We start from the raw sequence: 26,628 nt of genomic DNA on the forward strand, positions 1-26,628 counted from the left end.
AAATTTAATGCACTCCCCTCCCCCAAAAACTAATCAATTTTGTTGTAAGGGGAGGGACTAGATAAGTGAATTCTTCATATGAGAAAGTAAGTAAGCAAGATTAGCTAGGAAAATTCTTGGAAAAATTAGAAGATATTATTATTAGATACTCTATCAGATATTAAACATTCTAATTGTTAAAACAATGTTTTCTTTGCAAAAGACAAAAAATCAGTAAAACAGTGTAGTAAGTCCAACCATACGTTAAAATATGTACAGAAATTTAGACGATGATAAATTCAGTTGGAGATTAATGTATTATTTAATAAGTGGTTTGCAACAACAAGGTGGCCACCTAGAAAAATAAAATAAAGAATACAATAAAATAAAATTAGAACCCCACTTCACAGCCTAAAATAAAATAAATTTCAGATGGATCAAATATTTGAATGTGAAAAATGAAGTCACAAAATATTCTGAAGAAAGTTGGGAGATTTTAATTTTTTAATTTCAGAATGAGAAAGTCTTTCTAAATATTATTTTTTTAATCCTATATATATATATTATATATATACTTGCAATTCATACAACAGACAAAAGACTATTTTTCATGTACATAAACAGTTCTTTTTTTAAAAAAATTTATTTATTTATTTATTTATTTTTGCCTGCGTTGGGTCTTCATTGCTGCATGCGGGCTTCCTCTAGTTGTGGTGAGCAGGGGCTACTCTTTGTTGCGGTGCACAGGCTTCTTATCGCAGTGACTTCTCTTGCTGTGGAGCACGGACACTAGGCACACGGGCTTGAGTAGTTGTGGCACATGGGCTCAGTAGCTGTGGCTCACGGGCTCTAGAGTACAGGCTCAGTAGTTGTGGCACACAGGCTTAGTTGCTCCGTGGCATGTGGGGTCTTCCCAGACCAGGGCTCGAACCCATGTCCCCTGCATTGGCAGGCGGATTCCTAACCACTGTGCCACCAGGGAAGTCCACATAAACAGTTCTTATACTTTAATAAGAAGAAATCCAACACCCAAGAGAAAATGCACAAGACTTGACGTTTACAGAAAGGGAAATAAAGATGGTTCTTTAAAATGTGAAAGGATGCTCACCCTTAGTCGTGACAAGAGAACATAAAACTACTATGAGATGCTATTTTTACCCAACAGTTTCACAAAGATTTCCACGGGAAACAGCACTGGCAGGCACTGCTGGTGAGAATATAAAGGGACAACCACAATGCAGAACAATTTGGCACTGTCTATCCAACTTTCAAATACAAAGATCTTTTCACCCAACATTTCTACTTATTAAAGTACATCTTACAGAGATGTATTCCTGTGTGTGCAATGGTCCCTCCACACTGCAGCATTGCCTCCCAGAGCAAAAGACTGAAAGCAGCCTAAATGTCTATCAATAGTTAAATCACGGTCCAGCTATATAATGCAATGCTGTGTAGCCATTAAAAAATTATAATAAAGTGGATCACATGTGCTGATATGGGTCAGTTCCAAGATATTTTAATTGAAAAAATATGTAAGACTGAGGAAAGAGGCTTTGTGAAATTGAGTAACTTGCCTAAAATAACCTTGCTATTATAGGGTGGTTGGTACTAGAACCCCGTTCTTTCTTACTACAAGGCCCTGCTTAAATGTGCACTGCTGTTTTGCTGTTGTGGAAAAGTCACGTTGTTGAGAAGATGGTGAGGTTAATGGATTACATGTCTTCTGTGCCTCTATGGATCCACTGTTTCTTTGGGCAGTTTTTCAAGGAGGAGGGGAGAGGGTGAGGAGTGTGGAATTGACTGTTAAGACTTCGCTCTAGTTAACATTGTTTCTTGAGCAGTTTATTAAAGCTTTCCCCTTAACATCTGTCAGACATAGTAGGACTAGCAGGGAAGGTATGGCTTATTGATTTCTCTCTGGGTCTCTGGAGCAGAATTGAAGCTGAAAGATCTAGTATTGGAAGCTGAGGGATCTAGTATTTCCTAACCCTTGGAAAGCATTTTGTACCCTGAAGTGAGCCAAGTACTTATGGCAAATCTTTTCCATTGTGAAGGGAAAAGCCTTCAGCAAACAAGGGCATTAACAGTCTTTTAAAGATACGTGGCAACATCACAATTCAGTTTACGAAAGGAAATGAAGGCAGAATTCTTATCTAATTAAAACAGCCTGGGGAAAGAAAGTGGGCAAGGGGTAATTACCTAACTTGGCATTCGGCCCGGAAAAGAAAGGTATTTCTCTTCTTTCAAAAACTGTCAGGAAACTTCAAATTATAATGCTTGCTTTAGAACTGTGGGGAATTTTTCATCCCTGCATCCCATGGTGCCTGACACATTTGAATTATTTGGCCCTTGGGATGCTTCCTTTAAAAAGCAATTATTCATTTTTCTATAGATTTTCACTTTTAAATTCTAGTTCCCTTGGTTTACTCTTTACTGCTTTTATCAAGTGGAGGAAACCCTATTTAGTAAAAATGTGCTGGTTTCCTAGAGATACTCAGGGGTTTTCTGGTTGTTGTGTGAGAGTTTGTTTTTACCTTAATCCGTTTGAAAGTTTCCATGGCAGCATGATATAGAATGTGGTCTGTTGGGCACCTGGAAACCTGGGGTTTATTTCTGGTCTGCTATTAACCTGCTGTGTGTCCCTGGGCATATCACTATACCTTGTTGGGGTTCAGTTTCTTCATCTGTAAAATGAGGATATGTGCAAAATAAGATTAATTCTTATCAGGAATTGCAATATACAAAGTAGATGGAAGCAAAGCCTTTCTGGAAATTAGGTGTGACCATGGAGGCTCACCCTTCCTCACCCATCCTGCATGGGCTTGAGGATGACCTTCAAATCATCTCCAAGGAATTCTAAGATTCCTGGGTAGGGGGAGATCTTGGTCAAAGGGTATTAACTTTCAGTTATAAGATGAATAAGTTCTGAGGATCTAATGTACAGCATGGTGACTATAGTTGATAATACTATATTATATACTGGAAACTTGGTTAAGAGAGTAGCTGTCGGGTGCTCTCATCACCAAGAAAGCCATATGTTATCTGTATACCAAAACATCATGCTGTACACCTTAAATATATACAATTTTTATTTTTTAAAGAAGTAAATTATGATGTGGACAAGAAATCAAGTCATTTACATAAAATAACTGGTCCTGATAAAAATACATTCAGTGGATTAAAAATGAGTATATGAATTAAAATTGGTTTACTGTACCATTTTTTTAATGAATCAAAAAATTAAAATGTCTTATTGAAAAATAATTTTATATATTGGATACTTTGAAATTTGCTAAGAGAGTAGATCTTAAGTGTTGTCACCACACACACAAAATGGTGACTATGTGAGATTATGGATGTGTTAATTAGCTTGGTGTGGTAATCATTTCACACTATATACATATACTAAGTCATCCCGTTTACCTTAAATATATGCTCTTTTTTTTGTCAATTATACCTCGGTAAAGCTGGGTAAAAAATGTTCATTAAAAAACTAAAACATTGTCAAAAAAAAGAAAGAAAAGAAAATGATCGGTCTTGATGGTTTCAAAAGTCCCATCAAATACAAATATTCAATAGCTCTATAATTCTATATTTGTGGGAAAAAAGTAAATGTATAAAGGAATTCTTGAACTACCTTGCAAAATAAAGGTAATACTCGGCCCCCAAAATATGGAAAACAAACATGAAATGCCTGTTGTACCTTTTAGTATGTTTAAGTCCAAGCAAACATTGAAATAAAACAAATTGTTCTGTCAAGATGAACAATTAATAATAACTAACATTACTATGTGCCAGTCACTGTCCTAAGCACATGACATGTATTAGTTTATTTAATGTTCATAATAATCCTAGGTCTTATTATTATCTCCAGTTTTCAAATATAGAGCTAAAGGAAAAGAAGTGAAGTAACTTGCCCAAGATCATTTGGCTGTTAAGTGGCTGAGTTGAGCTTTGAACACAGCAGTGTGATTCAAACCCTGTACACACATTTCCTTATTAAATGTAACCCACTGGAATATTAATTCATATACAATTTTCTTGACAGAACCAAAGAAGGATCAAATGTTGGAGTTGGAATGACTCTTAGGGATTAGTGCATCCAAATTTTTCATTTTATAAATGAGCACAATGAGACCAATTTAAGAAGGTGAAAAATAATCTCTTGGCTCAGCTGAAAGTTTTAAAGTTCCTAAAGTTTCTAAAATGATTTATATCAGAAATTACGCCCTTAAAAATTTTAACTAAAACTAAAAAGTAAAATAAGTGTTAACTCAGAAAATATCAAACAGATGCTTTAAGGCTTAAAGTAAACGATCATTAGCTTAGGAGGTTATTTACATTTTCTCATAGAGAGTTTTCCATTCACATCATCTGATTTAGCTCTAGAAAGGTACTTTGAAAGCACAGCCACATGCAGAGTTCTTCAAGGATAGTTCAGTCATCATAAAGCAGACGACTATAGTTAGGGGATAAGACATAACAGGTTGTGTGTTTCTAAGCGATTATAGTTAAAATGCCCAGGGCCAAGAATTTTTCAAGCCACCCAAGCAGTACAATAATTTTCCTGAAGTTCAAAGCCAGGAACGTATATATGAATTAAGTTCTTTCATTAAAAAAAAATGTTTGTTTGTTTTTCATCTCAAATCTCACATGTGCCCAGGTTTGAATGTTTGACATCATTGAGAACAAACCAAAGACGTACTATTTGGTTCAACCAGAGAAGCCAAGAACCAACGATGAAAGCTTCAAGAATCAAGGTATTTCTTCCTAAGAATTTATTTCAGAGCTGAAATGCAACAAGTTGAGTTTGGGGGGCTGGGATTACTTCTGTAAAATACCATGAAAGTCACTTGTTCCAGGAGAAAAGTTACATTTCATTCTGAGATGAAGCATGATGCCTATCTAGCCATTTTCTCTAGAGACCTGAACGTGTCTCAAGACAGATTCAGCAGATTTATTTCAATGTGGAAAACCCAGGCAGCCTCCAAAGCATATATCAAAAATATGGCAATTGTAAAATTTCCTTCTAGGTTTCTAAATCTTCTATAATGAAAACTAGAAACCAATTAAAGCTAACGTCTTAAGACTTTATGACAACAGACACAGTTCGGAAAACAAGAGTGCTTTTTTCAGTAATATAAAAGAAACAAAAGGTTAATATTTTTGCATACGATAAACTGATTTACAAATGGATTTTTAAAACTAAAGTGCATGAATAAACATTTTAAAACACCTAAACATTCATTTGGGAGACTAGTCAACTTCCCTGTAACCAAGAGAATAATACACATGCATAAACATGCACGATAAGCACACCCGGCAGAGGGTCCTTGCTCCTCTGCCCTGCTGGTGTTTACTCATTCTAATAAAAAAGAAGAGGGGACTTCCCTGGTGGTGCGGTGGTTAAGAATCCACCTGCCAATGCAGGGGACGCGGGTTGGAGCCCTGGTCCGGGAAGATCCCACATGCCGTGGCAACAAAGAGTTAGCCCCAGCTCGCCGCAACCGGAGAAAGCCCATGCGCAGCAAGGAAGACCCAACACAGCCATAAATAAATAAAATTTTTAAAAAAATAAGAAAGAAGAAAATGGCTGGTTCATCTCAGGCACATACACTTTTTTCCTGCGATGCCCCATGCACATAATATTAAAAATTAATAAATTTGTAGACCTTTTCTCCTGTTAATCTGCCTATTTTCAGTTTATTTTCAGTTCATACACCCAGCTATGGAACCTAGGAGTGTAGAGCTAAAGTCTTTCCTCCTTTACACAGTGAAGACGAAGGGGGAATGTAATTACATCAATAAATGTAGGCTATAGTCAGTGAGTAAAAGAAAGAACATGGGTACATTTAATAGGATGAGGTTGTTTGCCCCACCTGCCATGTTGATATCAAATCCAGGGTATGCCTTGCAGCTATGGATCCTCAGAATCATGGAAATACAGCTCCTTCTCCTCCAGCCTGCTAAGGCGCTTGGAATTTCCACCTTTAAGCTCTGGGAAGTTCTGGTGTCAATAGGAATGTTTCTCAAGAAATATAACACAGTAACACGTTGCAATCTGCTTTTGAAAATGGACACAAATTACCTTATTAGATTAGCCAGTCCCAGAAAACAGGCCCCTGGGAGAGAATGAAAGCCAAAATCCTTTCTTATGCTGATGGGGAGTAGGTGAAGAGAGAAGGCAGGGGTGACAAGGAAGTAGGATATGGGCACCCCAAACTGGACGAAGGGAATTGAGAGACAAATGAAGGAAAAGGCAGCGCATCAAAGGCAAATTTTCACAATGGCTTGCACTATTCCAAACAACAGGAGCTAATTTATTTCAGTTAACATCCAGCTTACTATTAAACCCAACCCCGCACACCAGCTGGTTCCTAATAAAACCCAGTTTAGAGCTTTCGGCCATCATTCATACTGGGTCATTAATAGAAGCCTCCAGAGAAACGGAAATGAAACCAAGAATTGAATATTTACATTCATAATGTAAAATAAAATTACTTTGCCAAGTGTTTCAGCCAAGTGTTGACAGAAAGTTAAACCAGAATTCATTGGGGAATGAATTTTCTGACAAGTTTCAGATTTCAGTACCCCATGCTTTCAGGCGAAGTAGGGTAAAGAGGGGTTGTACTTGGCACTAAACCAACTCCCTCCCTTCTAGTGGAGGGTTCCTGTTACTAGTGACTCACTGGGTTACCTCAGTTAAGTCCCTTCCCTGTGGTGGGTCTTGGTTTCTCCATTCACCCCAGATGATCCCTGTAGAGGATCTGAGGTCCCTAGATAAGAAGTAGCATTTCAGGAAAATTTGGCATCCATAGGGTGATGAAACCTGTGACATTATTATCCCAGTTCTCCTTGGAGTTATAGCCCACAAAGAACTTCTATTGTCTTCTCAAAACTAGCCCTGATAACAGCCTTGAAAGTGCAAACATCGCACTTCAATAATCTCAAAACTCAGCCCTGGGTTATTAAAATTTGAAGCAGGATTTAAAGCTACCCTGTAATAACTAAACTGCCGTATTCACATAAGGCTATTTCAAAATACGTTTAATATGGATTTCCCTTTTCAACAGAGAACAATGCCAGGAAAAGGGGAACAATTGTACCACAGACACAAAATGTTCGATTTTAGTTTAACCCATGATTGCCAAGCCATGGAATTCCATACACTTTCAGAAATACACTGTGGCTGTTTCTTAAGAAAGACTCATGGACTGAGTTTTGAGGTGAGCCAGATATGGGTCTTCTTCCCAATTGTCACATCTGCCTCTCTTTAATCAGGTTTCTCCTGCCCGCTTCCCCACCCCCCCCCCCACTCCAACCGCACTATCTTGGGATGCACATCTTTTTCATTATGTGCTACAGGCACACAGGCCACAGTCACAGTCCCACGGACTAACTCCAAGAGGTCATGTGTGCTCATTGCGTGAAGCTCACGACATGTGAATGTTGGCACCACAATAAAAATGACACATAACTTGGGAACTCACCAAAACACTCCACATAACCAGAATTCCTCTTCTCTCTTATAGGGAGACTTTTTTTTTTTCTCCTCTCCTATGTGTCCACACAATGTTTATAAATATTCCTTTCTCTTTGCAGAGTTCTGTTCACCTTGATAAGGTCTATTGCAGAAATTAAAGTCCCTTGCAAAGCTTTTATATCTCTCTGGTTTCAATTCATTCCACAGATTTCCCCAAATTTTATATCCCCTTTCTGATAAGGAGTTTCTCCTTCTATACTCTCCCTTCCTCTTCCACTCTTTCTTTCTGATTTACCAAGAAAATTCTTATTGGTCTCGCCCACGCATTAAGTATTAGAAAAGGAAAAGTGCACGGCCAGAGCTCTGATTTAGAAGACAGAAAGAACAGTAAAAACTAGAGAAGGGCAGGGCTAAGAATGCCTCCTCACAGAGACCATCATTCCAGTGGCAGAACTATGGAAATGGGGGTAGAGCTAAACTGAGGGTTACAGACCACTCCTGCCTCTGACTGCCATTACATTGTCACAAATCCTGGCAGGCAAGATGGTATAGCAGCGATCTCAGGACAACTAGAAGTGGCAGATATGAGTGTGGTCTTTCAGGCTTGTTATGCCTGTTATTGCATTCCGAACTCATGAAACCGGGGAGCAGATGTAAACCAGAAAAGGGGCAATGGAAGCTACAGGAGGAGTTGAGGGGCCAGAGCCAGACCGTGAGGCATAAGAGCAGGCAAATTCTGTTTCCAAAGGAGCACAAAGGGAGAGTGGTCTGAGGATTGAGGATGTTCTTTTGCATACATCATCTTTTACCATCTCCACTAGCTCAGAAAGTTTCCTGAGGATGACACCAAGGCCCGTCTGGGTCCCAAGACCATATTCTGCCCCTGCCCAGGGTCCACGTCTGGTTAAGTGAGTGCTGTAAGTTTATGAGGCTGTGGCCAGGGTACAAACAGAAGCCCTGAGACTTTAAATTTTGTAGGATCTTTTCTGAGAGTGATTATTTTCTGAGAGGACCTCACAGTGTGGGCCTTGGAGTAAGGCAGGCCCAGCGCCAGTCACGGTTCTGCCACTGATTGTGTAGACTTTGGGCAAATGGAGTAAGCTTCTTATACTTCAGTTTCTTCATCTGCAAAGTGGGGTTGTGAGACTTCAATGGCAGAATGCATTGCAAACACTTAGCCTACAGCCTGGCATATAGTAAGGACTTCATAAGCATCGTCATCACCGTTATCATTATTATATTACTAGCTTGACTATCAATTGTTTGAGTGTTGGCAGCTGAAAACATTTGTGAATGAGAGGACGACAAATACCAGGAGGTTTGGAGTTGGAAGAAACTCCAGCCACTGGTTTCAAATGACCAGCACCAGCCCTGGGACCTTGGTCACTACTGACTCTCTCTTCTAAGTGCCACCGGAAAAGTACCACACTCCACGCAGCCTCCAGCCCAGGCTCTGCAGGTTCTTACTGGAGAGAGAAGTATATTTTTATAATTCAAAACTTGAGATATATGGCCTGACAAGTATACCTAACCCTACAAGGGGGCAGTGGTACAGAATACTTCAGTCTGGTTCCAGTCTAGTCATTCTAGAAAATAAGCCGAGCCAAGGGGGAGACCAAGACAGCAAAAGGACCTAGTGCCCCCTCTCCACAACTCACGTTCCTGCATAGCCAAGGTGGCTGACACCTATTTCTACAGGACACCCTCTAGGTGAAGACACTGCCCTTAGAATGCTATTTAATAAGGGGGTGTGAGGGGGGGAGGGTAATAAGTATTATCAGCCATTGGCATCTTGGGGTGAACTGCCATCAGCACCTCTAAAAAGACTCCTAATAAGATCTTAGGGGGACGTGGCAAGGACAGTAAGGGACTAGAAGTGATTTCTCAACTGAAATGCTACCTGAACGGGATGGCCCCCAGGCCCCTGGTACGCAGAAATGGAGATGGAAAATCAATCAAGTGAAGCCCGGGGTTGATAGTGGTTCTGATTCCTAATTTTATCTGATTCCTAATTTTATCTAAGACTGGCTTTGCCCCTGCGAATTTCGAGGCTGCAGGGCCACGAGATCTCACGTCACTTCGAAACGGCATCTCACCAGCCTCGGGTCCGGGGCTGGCACGAATGCTGCGGACAGGGGCCAAGGGCTGTGACTGCATATTTTTCTCGAAATCCCCCCGGGGGCCCAGAGTTGGGCGCTCCCCTACGAGCTCATCACGTGCGCAGTCCAAGCTTTGCAAATCCAGCGGAGGCCTGTGGTGGTTTTTAGGGTTTTCTTTCTTTATGATTTCCCTTCTTGTTCTCCACAGTTGATGCTTTTCTGCAGAAAAACGGCTGAGAAAAAGAACCTATTTCATTTCCAGTTCCCATCACTGCGATTTCCACATGGATGTGACGTTGAGTCCAGCTTCCGAAATGCCCAGGTGACTCACGCGGGGACACCCCGGGGCGGGGCGCAGGAGTTTCTCGGGCGTCTGGAGAGGCGGGGCGGGGCGGGGACGGGGCGGGGCGGAGCGCATCGGGCCTCCCGCGTCTCCTGCGCCCCCTAGCGGCAGGAGACCACCGGCTTCGGGCGCCCGGCCCGCGTCACGTGACTGGAAAGTCCCTGGGTGGAAATCCCCGGCTGTCCGCGGGCGGTAAAACAGAAAGGGAAAAAAGAGAACTGGCAGTCTGCAGCCTTGGCGGCGGCCAAGTGCAACAAGCTAGGGGCCGCGGGGGCGGAGCGGCAAGAGCGGCCGCCGGGGAAACTGCGGCGGCAGCGGCGGCGGCAGCAGAGATCCGCACCCCCGGGCCGGCCCGCGAACTAACCCCGAGCAGGGCGTCCATGGGGCGCCGCCTCCACCTGGCCCCGACCCCGACCGTGACCCCAGCCGGCGGTGCACGCCTGTCCTGACCTGGACTTGGAGTTTCTGCAGAGAATCGCGTGTCCCGAAGAGGTAACCCCCGTGTCCCTGTGCCGTCTCCCCCGGGCAAGGGCTGCGGGTGCGAGTTTGGCAGCGACCCGCGGGCTGGCTCCGTCGACCTGGCCTTGGTTTTGCAGCGGTTCCAGAGGGGAGTTTGTTGGCCGTTTGTACCCGTTGTAGGTTCTGAACTGCTGAGAGTTGAGGGGGCCGCGCCAGATGTTAGGGTGACAGCCGGGATTCAAGGATCCAGCCAGCTGTTTCTTGCAGATAATGCAGAGAACTTGAAAGGCAGCTGCCTGCGGGGAGAGTCGCCCCCGGGGCCGCTTGGTCGCGGGTGGTCATTGGTGCTTTGCTCTTTGGCTTGTCTTTTTTGGAATCAAGCTCTGCATGCTTACGGCTACGTAGCCCTTGCAAACTGCTGTGGCCTCTTTCCAGATTGTTGTAGCACCAGCCCGAAGGTGTGGCATGTCTCAGGGGCAGCAAAACCCAGGGGGCGGGGAGCCAGGTCAGCTCAACTTCCCGGGGACGGCTTGCAGACACTGAGAGTTAAGCAGTGTCAGAGAAGTATGCGTGTAGCAGTGGGTGGTCGGCCTGCCTTTGGGGGCTCCAGTTTAGAGCATCTGCAGGCCCCTATCCCCCAGTCAGACTGTCTTTGTCAGTCGGGGTCGTCCCACATCCTGCCACCTGGCCTTTCAGGAAAGCCGTGGTATTAAGTAAGGAAGGAGCTCAGAACTTGTTGAGACCGCTTTGTTTTCAGTTCTCCCTGCCTCTGATCTTCTTTCCTTGGAAAGCCGCTCTGGTCAAGTATCTCAGGGCAGCCTTCTGAGAGAACCAGTGTTTCAGGGTCCTCTGGACCACAGCCCTAATGTCCCAGAGTATTAAACAGCCAGTTACTGCTTCAGTCTTGGTGGTCTAAAGTGCTTCTTTATTTTTTTTTCCAATTCTTTGTACAGTTTTTGAATTTTTGGAGGGGTACTTTCTAAAAAGTCGATATTTGTTGATAAAAAGCCAATGAGGTAACAACATGAAAGAAATGTTACGGGTAATATTGTATGTCTTTGCATATAAGGACATTACAGTCATAGCTCAGAAATTCTTTATCACAGGTCAGATTATTCTTTAATCTTAAGTATGGAGAAGTCCAAGTCCTAGGCAGTTGGGCAGTGGGTTTTGATTTCTTTTAAGGAGGCAATTCTGCAGGCCGTGCGAGGCTGAACCTATGAGTGAGGTGACACCGGACTATCAAATGTTGACATTTGCACGTCTTGCCTATGGTTCCAGCTCTCACTATTTGAGAACTTTGGTGAAAGATCTTAGGTGAAGAAGAAGATAAAAGAAGAGTCAAAAAAGCAAAAAAGAGGCTACAACTAGCTTGCTTCAAATCTTCCTCTTGCCTGTCTGTTTCCTTGTGAGGGCAGCAGGCACTCTGCAACCACAGGAGTGGTGTTCTGAGATTAGCAAGGGGCAGGTGTTGGAAGACCAGGCTTCTCAGCAAAGCCCTGCCCCTGGATGGTGTGGGACCTACCTGAGCAGGACCAGTCCTACAGTTGCCGTAGATGGAGACTAAGGTGGTCATGTGATTTCAAGCCGGGGAATAAGGTTGTCTTTATCTTTAGCCTCAGCAACAAGCTGATGGTCAGGCAGTAGAAGTATGTGGTCAGGCAGTGCTTGTTGAGTGATGGATGGACAAATGAATGACATCGTGAAAGAGGCATTTGCATGCCACCAAGGGGATGTGTGTGTGATCTTTTTGTCCCTTCGTTGTGTCTGTGGTCCTGCCATGATTTTGCCCAAATCTACCTGCAAGGAATATCTGACATCAAAGCAGAGATTACCATTTGACCCAGAGAATGACTTCTTCCAGGCATCATCCAGCTATCAGATAAGGAATCCTGAGCTAAATTCACCACCAGAAGACTCCTCAGAAGCAACCTCAGAGTCTTGTAGCGGCCCGTGAGAATTTAGACCATTTTATCAATGACTTTGAGAGAGCTGAGACCCACCAGGACTGGCTTCTCTGTAATCTAGATTTCTTCTCCCTCTTACATTGGTTTAACTTCTTTCTCAGCTAGAGGCTTGCCCCGGTAAAGAGTATGACACAAGAGTGGGATTAACAAATGCAGTGAAACTTCCTAGGGGCTCTCTTCGTGCTCTGAAAATGTCTTTGTCTTCATCTTGGAAATTAGGATGGATGGCAAGGCTCCCTACTAAGGGCCAGTGAATGTGAGCTGGCTCTCCACAAAGCTCTGCTCTGTAAAGATCCCACGTTACATCATTCCATCATTCCATGCTGTTGGCATGGGTTGGAGACGCTGGGGTTTGCCCCCCTCCTCTTTCATTTGTCCTGAGTGGTCCCTCTGGCTGAAACTTCTTTCCTTGTCTGCTTCCAGACTTTTATTTCTTTCCACCAGTCGATTATGCTTGAAGATTTCAGAGTGAAGACAGGGTGCAAAATCCATCTGAGTGTTGGTACCTGGAGGACGATAATAAAATTTGGTTGACGGTTGAGTTGAAGTAATACAGTTAATTCTGTAATTATATAGAATATAATTCTGTACTTCCAATATCTCCTCTTGGAAGTATAGAATTTATTATTCTATTATTGTTATCATTATTCTATTTTTTATTCTGATGTTGTTAAGTTCAGTGGAGAGGTTCTGAAAGACCGCTGACTGTTTGCTCTTAAAATTGCAAAACATCTTGCTGGGAATAAGCTTTTTTGTTGGTTATAAAACATTCAGTTTAACTCTTTGTATATTACAATACATTTTACAAGTATACGCTTTATAAATATTTCTTTTGGGGTCTAAAGAGAAAAGTCCAATCAACAGCCTAGGTAGCAGCATAAAATTGCAGGATTTTTCGCAAAATATTTATTGTCTTTCCAGTATAGGGAGGGAGTGCTTGAAAGAGGTAAATCAAGACTTTGCCTAAGAGCGAGGGTTGCTCGGTGGTGCCGTTAGGAAAGGAGCCAGACTTGTCAGGACTACATTGTGCCTGTAACTGGCATTCAGGGCGCCTCAAATCCAGTGGCTGCCCCAGAGCGGCATCAGGATGGAGTGGGATTTTCAGTCGGTTACAAGGCACCATACCTGTTGCTGACAGACAGGCATGGCTCCCTGACAAATGTTACTGAAAACATGGGTTATTCCCCTCCTCCTCGTTGCCCACTCCTCGCCTTCCTTCTCTTGTTTAGACTAATCTTTAAAAGTGATGTAACTTAAAACAGTCCGGTGTGAGTTCATCTTTGGGGCCAGCTAGTATCCTGGGAGTAGGGGTGACTAAGATCTTTTGCCTACCCCTTAGGGTAATGACAAGATCAAACACTGGGGTTTCCTGCAGGCAGGTATATAGGAGTCATATCAAAGCCGAGCTAACGGCATGGGGTTTTCTTTCCCTCCTCTTCAGGTGTTGGAGAGCACCATGGCTGAGCAACTCCTTCCTCTGGCTTTGTATTTGAGCAATATGCGGAAAGCTGTGAAGATAAGAGAGAGAACTCCAGAAGATATTTTTAAACCTACCAATGGAATCATTCACCATTTTAAATCCATGCACCGGTACACGCTGGAAATGTTCAGAACTTGCCAGTTTTGTCCACAGTTTCGGGAGATCATCCACAATGCTCTCATCGACAGAAACATCCAGGCCTCCCTGGAAAGCCAGAAGAAGCTCAACTGGTGCCGAGAAGTCAGGAAGCTTGTGGCGCTGAAAACAAATGGTAAGACCTGCCTTTGTCTGGGGGCCGGGGTAGCTCCCACCGGGCTGGGTGCCCATTTATTAGAAGGTAATAGCACCAGTCCAGATCGAATCTCTTAAGGCCGCAGGTACCTTAGTATAGAGATTCTATAAGGGGCACGTAACAAAAGCAAGCTTGTTTTGTGAATATTTTAATTAAGGATATTTTCTAGTGTATGTTAGACAGCAGAGCGCACTGAGGCTTTAAGAATGCACCTCTAGACACCAGGCACCTATTAAGTATATGTGTATGGTATGTATGTATGACTTCTATATGTAATTCTTGCAACTGTTCAATCATCTGTGAAATACCTTCCCTAGCCAGTAATGGAAATATCAAAAGGCTTTAAGTTCAAAAGGAAAGCATTGTGTGAAAACTGGTAGCGTTTCCCACTGTCATTAGAAAATGCTTGTGATGATGGCCTTACACTTCTTGAATCAGTGACACATTTTATGGGTTAACCAGTGACTATTGTCAGCTCCTCCCTTACTTGGGTTCTGTTGCCCACAGTCCCATGATACGAACTAGAAAGATACTTGAGATTTTTAGTGCAGGTTTTAGACCTCTACTTCATGTTTTTTTTGGGAGTCCTAGTACTGTACTGCATTTCTTGCTGTCTGTGACTGTCTACCCAATGGCCGTTTATGACTAGTAGGTGTTTCCTGTTCTAAGCTTTACTGTTTTGTCTTTTGTTTATTTCCTTTAAGCAAGAGTATGCACATCACAGAAACATTCGAGCATACTGTTTAATGCAGATACAAAATTCTACTTTATAAATGTAGCGAATCATTACAAGAAGCAAGTAGACTGCTTATAGTCTTAAGTAAGGCCTTTTTCTCAAAAGGCTCCTGGCCTTAGATCAGTGACAATCCTAAACCATCCCGATCAAAATAATATGTCGAAGGGCAAAATTAGTACATCCTTGTTGACAGTGAGATGATAAGAACATCAACTTAAATAAATCGGTACATTCACTTTGGCCATTTTTGACTTGGTTAACTTGGCACGATTGAGGGACATGTTTTTTTCCTTTGGTTCTGGGAGTTAGCATCACCTTAACATCTTGCTTTTATTTTTGAAGGATAGATTCTTAGAAACATAGAAAGAAAACTGGGGCTATGTAGTATTTATGTTGTTCTTGGCATTAAGTCAAGTGATGCTTAGAAGTAGGTAATTATGTGAAGTCATCATCAAGGGGTTTATGTTCCTGACAGTTTGTGGTTTTAACTCTCTCCCATTTGGTTACAAAAAGATGTGGGAAAGTTGGAAAGAAGAGATTCTGCCAAATTAGAAATGTGGTGGAAAGAGAAAAACCGTATTATCATGAACTGAACTGAGATTTTAGGGTTAACTTGCTCTGGTTCCTTAAGAGAAAAAATTGAATATAAAAAGTAAATACTTGTTTTGCAAAGATAGGTCATTTAAATCAAGGATTCACACTACAAGCAAAACTACAAAGGCAAGTGCATTCTGATATCATTTTCTGAGAAGTAAGGATTTTTAGGCTCAGAATCCTTTTATTTCACCACTTGAAAAAAAAATTCCTTAAAATTCTGGAAAAGGAAGAAAAGATATTTAGGGGAAGGAAGGAAACAAATGACTTTCCCTGTCTGATTTTTATTAGCCCTTTTTTTTTTAAGCCTTCCCCCTATAGGAGCGCTCTACAAAGTCAATGGTCTGTTTGGGGAGGGGGTGATTTGCAAGTTTGCATTTGAGGATATGAGACTGTGGTGAATGAGGAAGGGAGTAGGTGGCATAAAATCGAAACTTCATGTGAAAAATTCCAACGTCTATTGGCTGCAGCGATTTCACTTGTATAATGAGTAGCCCTATTCCAGCTCACCCTGACCACACCCACTTGGAAAGTCCAGGGTGCACTTCGCACTTTAAATGTCTACACACCAGAACAAAAAGTACAATAGCTGTTGCTCAATTGCTAGTCAAATAACTTAGCGCTGGGGAATTCCAGATGTTACTTAGGGAATTTTATGCTGGTGCATCTCAATAAAGAACTGAAAGTAAGCACAAGAAGAAAAAAAGCCTTATCTTTGCTCTAGATTTTGCAAAGGGGAAATTTCAACAGAATGCAGTTGTTGCTACATTTCTTGCCAAGACACAAGCCTTGAGCGATCTTTTTGGTTCATTGGTTTGAATGTTTATTTAGCTAGTTTTTCTAAGTGTGTAAATTGAACGGATACTGGCTGTGGATACATTTTTGAGGGGTTGTTGTTGTTGTTGTTTACAGTTGACTATAATTAAGATTTGATAAAATTTCAAATAGCTTTAATGCCCCGTAGAACAATGTAAGAAGACGATTGAACTTTTCTTTATAAAAACAATTATGCACTTCCCAAAAGAGACTAAGGAGTTAACTTTTTTAATATTAAACAGACCTCCAAAATGTTTATTCTTTGGAGTTCAAAAAGCAATGCAGTCTCATGAATTGTGGATTTTAACCTATAAAAGTAAAAAGTGATAGAATAAAATTAGACCTATCTTTTCCTCAAAAGCCTCAAAATTCTTCAAGTGCCAGCCCTAAACACTGAATTATTTTCAAATGTAGACATCGAGGCCCTCTTTAAACTCTGAAAAAGGACTCTAATTGCTAACAGGCGGGCTCACACAAGGCATTTCTGGGGGTGGGGTGGGCAGGCAGTAGGTAATTCAGTCTTCTCACTCCTACTTTACAGACCAGGAGAGGAAGCTCCCAGGCCCCAAAGGCTGTGGTGGGATGGTCAAGTCATGTACCACTGAGTCATGGCCAGGCCGTCCCTGTCTAGTAAATGGAGCCAGACCAGCTTCCTGGTTTGAGCATGTTACCCTGGGGGTTCTCTCTCAGAGTCAGAGAGCAATAGTGCCAGCGTCTTAGCCAGAAAAGCAAGGCATGTTAGAAAGGAATGGACTTCAGAGATCATAATCCAATGTCTTCATTTCCAAAGAGGAAAAATACTCAGAGGTTAAGGAATTTCCCCCCAAGTTCACCTAAACTAGTTAGGGCGGAGCCAGGCTGGAACCAAGGGCTCCTGTCTCTCACTCCCTGGTTCCTTGGCTGTTAGTATCATTCATGAAAAATAAGAGTTAAAAGAATGATATATGTTTTTTTCGTTAAAGCTGTCATCTCCTTGTGAAATGTTACCAGTTGGCCCTTCGACTAAGACATTAAACCACTGGCGTTTCTCACAAGCGCTATTGGGTCCCCGCATGGTAGCCGTAAGGCTAGTTTATTCTGTAAACGCCTGCTAGGCCTTAGATGTAGATTGCTTGAATTGGCTTCCCTTCTGTCCTCAGGTGACGGAAACTGCCTCATGCACGCTGCTTCCCAGTACATGTGGGGTGTTCAGGACACAGACTTGGTCCTGAGGAAGGCGCTCTTCAGCACCCTCAAGGAGACGGACACCCGCAACTTTAAATTCCGCTGGCAGCTGGAGTCTCTTAAGTCTCAGGAATTCGTGGAAACGGGGCTTTGCTACGATACCCGGGTATGTTGTGTTTCCTCATCCAGCATCTATTGACGGAGCTCCATGGTGGCAAAACAGTACCTTCGGCCAGTCCCTGCTCTCAAGGAGCATGTGATTTGCCGGGTCACATGAACTTGGCAAAGCAGAGTCAATGGAAAACACCAGAAACCTCCTGTGGGATGGACCTGAGGCTCTTGTCGCTGCTGGGAGGCTCCAGGGCAGCAGCTTCCCAGCTGGGGAGTCATTTTAGAATGATCTTTCTGATCTCGGGCTTCCCTGTGGTGTTTTAGTTGTTTTTCAGTTTGATTGCCCTTCTCATGCTTTACTGAGCCAGCCAATCAAATTCAGACGGGTGCCTCCCCATTTTCAGTCACAAGTTTGGGATTTTTGTGCACATTTGGATGAGGAGCGTTGACATTATGCCTCATTAGGGATTTTTTTGAAAGCAGGTGCTGTCCCCATCCTCCCCTACTTTAGAGTTTGCCTTGTAGTGGAAAAAAGTAAGGGAAGAAAACCAAAGTGGGGACAAAAGGGTGATCGTTTAAATGATAATTTCAAGAAAAGGTAAAAGCAAGCTGAGTGATACAAGTGATAAATTATAGAGTGAAGCCAGAATTGTTTTTTAGTGCAGAGTACATTCAATGATTTCCTTTCTGTCCCCTTAGAACTGGACTGATGAATGGGACAGCCTTGTCAAAATGGCATCCACGGACATACCAGTGGCCCGCAGTGGACTGCAGTATAATTCACTGGAAGAAATACACATATTTGTCCTTTGCAACATCCTCAGAAGGCCGATCATTGTCATTTCAGGTGAGATGCCTGCTGATGGCTTATCTGTATTTAAGTGCTTTTCAGCTTTATTAGTGCTTTACCTCTTAGGAAAACCCATGCTACCAAAGTTACAGGAGACCATAGTTAAATGGAATCTGATGAAAGCCGCGGAGGGCCTTATCTTTTCTTTCTCTTTCCTTAAACAGACAAAATGTTGAGAAGTTTGGAATCGGGTTCCAATTTCGCTCCTTTGAAGGTGGGCGGAATTTACTTGCCTCTCCACTGGCCTGCCCAGGAATGCTACAGATACCCCATCATTCTCGGCTACGACAGCCAACACTTTGTACCCCTGGTGACCATGAAGGACAGTGGACCTGGTGAGAAAACTGAGCATCTATTCACATTTGTACTTGCTGGTAGATACTGGTACACCCCGTTCCTCCTGAACATCAGGGTTTGCTCTTTTGCTTCTTATTGAAAGTCTCATTTAAGTATATTAGTTTCATTTAAATACAGTGTTCTGTCAGTTGTTTAGCAACAGTGATGTAATAGCAGTCATCGTAATGCGCCCCCAACTTTTTGTCTATAGTTTGGGAAGCTCTTTCAGCATGTTAGTGGCAAGTAGGAGATAATGTATATTACTGCTACCATTTCTTAATTAGCCCCGTAATACAGTGCCTGGCATGGGGCAGGTAAATGTCTGGCAGGTTAGCAATTATTGTAATAGGTTAATGAGGAACTAATAAGGCACTTTACAAATGCTTAGGTACGTTATTTTATTTCATTTCATCTTCACGGCATCCCTGTGGATGCAGTAACCTTATAGTACAGATGAGGCACTTGAAGCTCAGAGAAGTTCAATAACTTACCTGATGTCACAGAGATGGATGGTAGCAAAGTCAGGACTCGAACCCAGGTCGGTCTGGTTCTGAGTGTGGGATTTGACCAGTAAGACCTACTGCCTCCAGGCTGCTTAATGTGCTGTGGGCGTCCTGGAAACCGTGTGGGGGTTTTTTGGGTTTTTTAAATTTTATTTATTTTTGGCCGCATTGGGTCTTCGCTGCGGTGCGAGGGCTTCTCATTACGGTGGCTTCTCTTGTTGCGGAGCACGGGCTCTAGGTGCATGGGCTCAGTAGTTGTGGCTCACAGGCTCTAGAGCGCAAGCTCAGTAGTTGTGGCGCACGGGCTTAGTTGCTCCGCGGCATGTGGGATCTTCCCGGACCAGAGCTCGAACCTGTGTCCCCTGCATTGGCAGGCGGATTTTCATCCACTGCACCACCAGGGAAGTCCCAGCCGTGTGTTTTTTATTAGAGTTTAGTACAGTTTGTTTCCCCATTTGATTTTGTGGCTAGATAATACTTTTCCCCTCTGTAATTGTATCCTTTCTGCATTTTCAAAATGTAGTTGTTATATATATGGCCTCACACATAATCTCATTTAGTAGAATCATATTTTGCTGATGTGTTATTTTTTTCCCTCAGAAATCCGAGCTGTTCCACTTGTTAACAGAGAGAGAGGAAGATTCGAAGACTTAAAAGTTCACTTTTTGACAGATCCTGAAAATGAGATGAAGGAAAAGCTCCTGAAAGAGTACTTGATGGTGATAGAAATCCCTGTTCAAGGCTGGGACCATGGCACCACCCATTTAATTAACGCTGCAAAGTAAGCAGTTTGTTTTTCGCTCTATGCTTTGTCATCTTTAAGCTGCTGCTACCCTAAAGACCAACAGTAAAGTTATTTGAAGCTGGTTTCCTCCAGCGTGAAACAAGTTTAGGGGCTTGTGTGTGAGTCAGAGACAATCACTTCAGGTAGCACTAACTTGGGTTTCAAATGGGAACAAGTAATTGATCCAAAATGATTTTTCTGCATATCTGGATGCTGAGTGTCAGCCCTGTGGCTTTAAAAAGTGCGTTCACATCGAGGATGGGTTTTTTTTTTTTTTTTAAATTGCCCTAGTGCTAGACTAGCAAGCGAAAATTCTTAGAGACAAAACACTCATTCTCCTGGCTTCTGGGTAAGGCAGACACACCAGACGCAGACTGGGCTGTAGAATGTGTTTATGTGGCAGGCACGTGACTTGGCCGCATGGGGTGGGGAGGAGAGACCCAGAGTACAGGTTGTACAGGTATCAAAATTGTAAACACTGGCTTGATGATAAAGAGATGCCCATTTCCTAGAACTTTGAAATGCACAAGACCGAGAAGGCCTAAGAGAATCGGTTTCTCAAAGTGGAGATGAACAAGTTACAGAGTCAGAAGTCAGTATGTAACGCCTGATGGTGTGTCTGCCTCTTAGTTACTGCTCGTGGCGGTTACCGCTAATAGAGACCAGGTGCACGTTTAAAATTAATAAAGTAAATTGATAAAGAAAAATACAGAACGCATTACAAGGTAGTTTGTACTATAAAGTAATCTCTTCCCAAATGAATACCTTGAATAACATTTCACTAGAAATTTGGTCTCTGAGAAGTTAGAAAGTAAAAGTGACTTTTTCAAAGAGGAAGAGGGTAATTAAGTGTAGAAGCAGCCCCTGAGTAGCCCTTTCTTTAGAATTATCTATAATTTGGGCTGGACCAAAATTAATTAAATAAGACTGATTCTCAAAATAATGACGTCTTCTCAACAGTATTGGACTGTGTTACGTTAGAGGTGCAAAGTCTTCATCACAGGCTGCATTTCAGTGAATGGTTATGAAGTTATTACCACAGTCCGCGTTTTAAAAGTTTGCTCTATGATCTAGTGGTGTAAAGCTGTGTGTGTGTGTGTGTGTGTGTGTGTGTGTGTGTGTGTGTGGTCTCATGTTTTTTCCTTGTGGTCTTTAGGTTGGATGAAGCTAACTTACCCAAAGAAATAAACCTGGTAGATGATTACTTTGAACTTGTCCAGCACGAGTACAAGAAGTGGCAGGAAAACCATGAGCAGGGGCGGAGAGACACGCACCCCCAGAATCCTTTGGAACCTTCCGTCCCCCAGCTTTCTCTCATGGACATCAAATGCGAAACGCCCAACTGCCCTTTCTTCATGTCCGTGAACACCCAGCCTTTGTGCCACGAGTGCTCGGAGAGGCGGCAAAAGAAACAAACCAAAGCCCCAAAGCCCAACTCCAAGCCGGGCCCTGAAGCGCTGCCCCGCCTGGTGCTCGGGGCCTCCCGGGGGGAGGCCTGGAGCCCCGAGGAGCCCGCCGGGGGTCCCCACTCAGCCCCTCCGACAGCACCCAGCCTCTTCCTGTTCAGCGAGACCACGGCCATGAAGTGTAGGAGCCCCGGCTGCCCTTTCACCCTCAACGTGCAGCACAATGGCTTCTGCGAGCGATGCCACAACGCCCGGCAGCTTCCCGCGGGCCACCCCTCGGACCCTGCGCAGCATCTCGACCCTGGCAAGTGCCGAGCCTGCCTCCAGGACGTCACCAGGACGTTTAATGGGATCTGCAGTGCTTGCTTTAAAAGGACTACAGCCGAGCCCGCCCCGAACCTCAGCTCGAGCAGCCCCCTCTCCTGCCACCAGCGCTCCAAGTCTGACCCCTCACAGCTCGCACAGAGCCTCTCCCCGCACGCCTGCCGCAGAGCCGGGCCTGAGGCTCCCTCTGGCCACCGCTCCTCGGCCGCACGGACTCCAGGGGACAGGACAGGGACAAGCAAGTGCAGGAAAGCGGGCTGCATGTACTTTGGGACTCCAGAGAACAAAGGCTTCTGCACGCTGTGTTTCATCGAGTACAGAGAAAATAAACGTGAGTGAGAGGATGGGTTTCACCCCTGTTTCAAAACCCCTCGTAGGGCTTCCCTGGTGGCGCAGTGGTTGGGAGTCCGCCTGCCGATGCAGGGGACACGGGTTCGTGCCCCGGTCCGGGAGGATCCCACGTGCCACGGAGCAGCTGGGCCCGTGAGCCATGGCCGCTGAGCCTGCGCATCCAGAGCCTGTGCTCCGCAACGGGAGAGGCCACAACAGTGAGAGGCCCGCGTACCGCAAAAAAAAAAAAAAAAAAAAACCCTCGTAGAAGGCAGTTTGCCCCTGAAATTCAAGAAGGGAGCCCCTTCAAGAAAGGGCTGTGGCGTTGAGTGTGCTTTGCGTTGGGGGGACAGTCACAGTGGCTCTGCCGGCACACCTGGAAGCAAAAGTACAGAACAGCATGTTCCAAAACCCACAAGAGCCCTGTGGGTAGAGTTCAGAGAATTTGTTTTTATAAGGTCATGTGGTGTAGTGTTTGTAAGGTAGAATTTAGATGAGACTTCTTTTGAAACTCTGGCATACTAGAGAAAATTCAAAACCTGATGAGTGGTAGCTGGAAAGAGAGCGGCCTTCACTGACGTCGTAAGAGTCCATTTGTGGTTTTTGAAATCTCAAATTTGAAAGAAGGATGGGCACTTAATGTCTCTGCTTGTTCTGTTCCTGTGACCGACCAGTGCGGCCTGTTCCAAAGGGAGAGAGCTGTAAAGTCAAAGATGTTTTTATTATAGTATTATTTCTGTTGGTTATTTTGCTAGGTTTCTGAAAGGTTGCTCTCATAGGTAGAGCGCAGCTGGTCTAATCTGTATTAGGAACCTGTCTGTTTCCCTGATGTCAGCATCTGTCCACTTGGTGAACCGTACGTGTTACTGATGAGCCTCTGCTCTCTTGTAGATTTTGTCCCTGCCTCAGGGAAAGCCAGCCCCACGGCCTCCAGGTTCCAGAACACTGTCCCCTGCCTGGGCAGGGAATGCGGCGCCCTCGGAAGCAGTGTGTTTGAAGGATACTGTCAGAAGTGTTTCATCGAAGCTCAGAACCAGAGATTTCATGAAGCGAAAAGGACTGAAGAGCAGCTGGTGAGACATCTTGAGGGACGTCCCCCTCTCCTGTGGGCCCCGCCTCCTTGCCAGAGCGATAAGCAGGCTTTCCTCCCTGCTGAGTTCCAGGGAAAAACCAGGGGAAAAGTCAGCCTGGCCCCCAGGGCTGGAAGCACAGCAGTTCCTATTGATTTTCATGGCCTAAGTTTACTTTAGGTTCATTTTAAGAAGCAAATAAAACCAGCCGTGGAATAAAACCCGTTAAAGCCTCCGAAAAGCCAAACGGCGATCAGAGACTTCTTGCATTTGTAGCAGAAGTGCAGACTTTCTTAAGTAATCCCCTTATTATGAGATGGAAGGAAAAGGCAGAACATCCCAGGTGCCTCCACTTACTGGCATATAAGAAAAGCAAACATTCATGGATAGATGCCTCTCCTACTGGTTGGAGGGTGGTAGGGAATCTGTCTAAATGAGGGCACCTTAGTATTAATCCGGACGGAAGCAAGCCGGGCCAGCCTTTGCCGGCCTCCGTGTTAGGGATGGTGGTTCCACCGGGCCTCCCTGGGGCCAGATCTGTTTTCTTGGGATGGGGAGGAAAGGTCCTTGGAGGCTCCCGTCCATAGACCGCCCCCTGTCCGCTTGGTCAGGCAGGTGCCCTTCACCACACCCAGCCCTTTGTAGAACCCACACCGTCGGATGAGATGGCACCGTGTGGTCCCTGAACAATGAATGTGACAGTGGTTTTCTCTGCTCTCTCCACCCAGAGGGCGAGCCAGCACAGAGACTTGCCCCGAGCCACCCAGAGCACCTCCTGGTCCAAGTGCACGCGGGCCACCTGCAGGAACATGCTGGCCTGCTGCAACCAGGAGCTGTGCATGGAGTGCCAGCACCTCGGCCAGCGCGTGGCCGCCAGTGCCCGGCGGCCCGAGCCCGTCCCTGAGGAGCCCCCCACGCAGCGCTGCCGGGCCCCCGCCTGTGAGCACTTCGGCAACGCCAAGTGCAACGGCTACTGCAACGAGTGCTTTCAGTTCAAGCAGATGTACGGCTAACCTGACCCAGGGGGCCAGCCCCAGCCCGGAGGGGCCTGGAGCCTTAGCCCGCGTGGCGCTGTGCTCCCAGCGCCCCGGTGCCACCCGAGGGTCCGGCCCTGCACGGTGGGCCAGGGTGTCTCTGAGCAGGGCAAGAAAGAAGCTCTCGGTCACCGGCCTGGAATCTGAGCAAAGTGTGTGACTGGCCGCGGGTTGTGTGGGCTTCAGCCCGCGCCTCTCCTTCCAAGCAGGCGGCCAGGAACCTCATGGACTCAGAACGCGTGCCAGGACTGCTGCCTCATCTTTAGAGAAAAGGGAAAAGACGCAGGTCAGGCGGGCTGGGAAACTCGGAGCCAGTCCCCCTGCCCTCCATCAGCATTTCTCGGAGATGGGGAGCTGAGGCCCACAGGCCCTGTGCCGGAAGCTCGGGAAGCTCAGGGATAACGGGCAGGCTCAAAGTGCCGGTCGTTCACGGTTTCGCCCTACCTGCGTCGTTCCTTCCCCACGGACACGGCAAAACCGTCCACAGACTGTGATGCTGAGGCTGCTGAGACTGAACAAGTCCACGGTGAAAAGCACACCAGCTGCTCTTTACAATATGCACCTTGTAAGACCCAGAATATTCTCAGTGGGCAGATGTGTAACTCTTTTGGTTATCACTGTCTTTACTTCTAAAGCTTAACTTGAACTGAGGTGAGCATACACCTGGTTACACATATAATGGCCCCTTATGTTACATATGAGGGAATTTTGTTTGTTACGTTGCGCTGCTGCCCTAGAAGTTTAAGTAAGAAGACTGACTGATAATAATAACCTATTTTCTGGTTGTTGTAGGGGCAAGCACGACTCGTAGACACAGCCCGCCTGAACTCCACCAGCAGACTCTTGTGTCTGTGTAATCACTTTATTTATTTTATTGCAAACTTTAAGGTTATTTAAGTGAAGCTGTTCTGGTCTGCAGAAATTGCTATACTGTCTTCTTGAGATAACATACTGGCTTTCGGTCATGTTATAGACGCAGCAAACTCCTCACCACAGTAGCGGAGTCGACCTTTTCCACACATTTTGGAAAGAAGAAGTCGCATCGCAAATAAATTCATTAAACTCTCACGCTTCCTCGTGAAACTTTGGTCAGAGCCACTTCCCAGCCCTCTGATGAGAAACCATTCTCCACAGTGTGTAGATGCTTCTGCGTATCCTACCTCCTTAGAGAGACGATTGGGAAGGAGCGGGGATGAGATTGGAGAAGGTCACGGGGAAATCTGGAGCCTTTGGTGATGGTTTTGTTTGCTGTGTTAATGCTGTGTGCTGGGGTGCAGGGCAGTGACCTTGTGGCCACCTTAGCATTGGGACAGCACAACCTTGTAACCATGAGTACGAGGAAATTTCTTTCTGTCCTTGGCCTGCAGTTTCTCTGTGTGTTTTGTGTTACTCTCATACTTGTTCTAGAAAAAAAAGGAAGGGAAACACATTGTCCCCAGAGGTAAAGGCTGCTATTTTTGGGGGGGGGGGTCTGGACTTAGAACCTGAAAATTTTGGCAATCTGTAACTAACTCTCCATAGTCTTTACTTGTCCTATGTGATGTGTTTTCCCCTTGAGATACCATAAGCCTTTTTCCTTGACAGATCTCTTTATAATGTCTTTCTAAAGATTTCACATAAACTTCAGTGTTTTCATTTAGTTCTTTTAAAGTTGCTATTTTAATATTTTGTGTATCAATATTTTCATTCTTAATGTGAATAAATGGGATTATTTATACTTATTATAGAAGACATTTGAAATTTGCACATTTAGTTGTCTCTGATAGAAAACTGTTGACTCTCTATTGGCTTTCTTCAAGTTTTCCTAAATTTAAATGTAACTTTTCACAGAAGTCAAGATTAAAAAGTAAATTATTTAAGAACAAATGCTGATGTTTTCTGTTTACGAATGATGAAAGAAAAAGGCCCCAATATTAAGACCACACTTCCCAAACAACTTTATTTCAAGGAACACCTGGGCAGGGGGTACATCTCTCACCCATAGGTATTAAGAGAACTTACTGTTAAGGGTAAGGCATCTGGTTTAACAGGGAAAACATGGAGGCCCAGAGGGAAGTAGGAAAGATGTGCCAGTGCCTGTTACCTGTGCTCCTCTGAAGTTTCCTGCCCTCAGCCTTAAGTACAGAGAGAAAAGACAAGGGGGCGGAGCAGAGAGAGACGGGAAGGAAAGAAATCAGAGGGGAGGAAGGAGTATAAGACCTCTGAGTCAGATCTTAGAAGAGGCGACCTATGACTGTGATGGCCATGAGGACCGGCGGCACCAGAGTCCTGGGAAATTATAAACGGCCCGTTCTTCCACCCAATACAAATGTACCTATAGAAGATTGATGCCGAAGGACTGTGCAGCTCCTGGAATCTCTCTTTTTTTTAAAGCTGCCCAGGAGATTCTGATCATCAGCCAGATTTTAGAACCATGCATTTAAAGAAATATTTATAATATTTCTAAACTTACTGTGGAAAATTGTAAC

The 26,628-nt window shown here is 44.4% G+C and overlaps 1 protein-coding gene across 2 annotated transcripts; it reads left to right on the forward strand.

The window, feature by feature from the left end:
• Positions 1–10,071: 10,071 nt before the first annotated feature.
• Positions 10,072–26,026, forward strand: TNFAIP3 (TNF alpha induced protein 3). 2 transcript variants are annotated; one of them, XR_002642578.3, is made up of 10 exons: positions 10,072–10,396; positions 13,772–14,081; positions 17,388–17,578; positions 18,223–18,370; positions 18,538–18,708; positions 19,813–19,993; positions 21,153–22,057; positions 22,948–23,129; positions 23,855–24,811; positions 24,953–26,026. XR_002642578.3 is itself a non-coding variant. In XM_022557673.3 (9 exons), the coding sequence occupies exons 2-9, from the start codon at positions 13,787–13,789 to the stop codon at positions 24,137–24,139; spliced, it is 2,358 nt and encodes a 785-aa protein (XP_022413381.1). In that variant the 5' UTR covers positions 10,072–10,396; positions 13,772–13,786; the 3' UTR covers positions 24,140–26,026. The 2 variants fall into 2 exon arrangements, 1 of the variants encoding a protein (XP_022413381.1); XM_022557673.3 differs by having other exon boundaries at positions 23,855–26,026.
• The last annotated feature ends 602 nt before the right edge of the window (positions 26,027–26,628 follow it).

The sequence above is a fragment of the Delphinapterus leucas genome, chromosome 12 (genome assembly GCF_059928025.1).
Source record: "Delphinapterus leucas isolate spDelLeu-1000000601 "Yukka" chromosome 12, BTC_Dleu_Yukka2, whole genome shotgun sequence".
In the NCBI taxonomy this organism is placed as follows: Eukaryota; Metazoa; Chordata; class Mammalia; order Artiodactyla; family Monodontidae; genus Delphinapterus; species Delphinapterus leucas.

What these genes read in the sequence shown, in the direction of transcription:
- TNFAIP3 (XM_022557673.3), top strand. Translation starts at nt 13,787, where the DNA reads ATGGCTGAGCAACTCCTTCCTCTGGCTTTGTATTTGAGCAATATGCGG. An exon ending in GGCTTTGCTACGATACCCGG is followed by an intron (nt 17,579 to 18,222) that starts GTATGTTGTGTT and finishes CTGTCCCCTTAG; the next exon opens with AACTGGACTGATGAATGGGA. An exon ending in CATGAAGGACAGTGGACCTG is followed by an intron (nt 18,709 to 19,812) that starts GTGAGAAAACTG and finishes TTTTTCCCTCAG; the next exon opens with AAATCCGAGCTGTTCCACTT.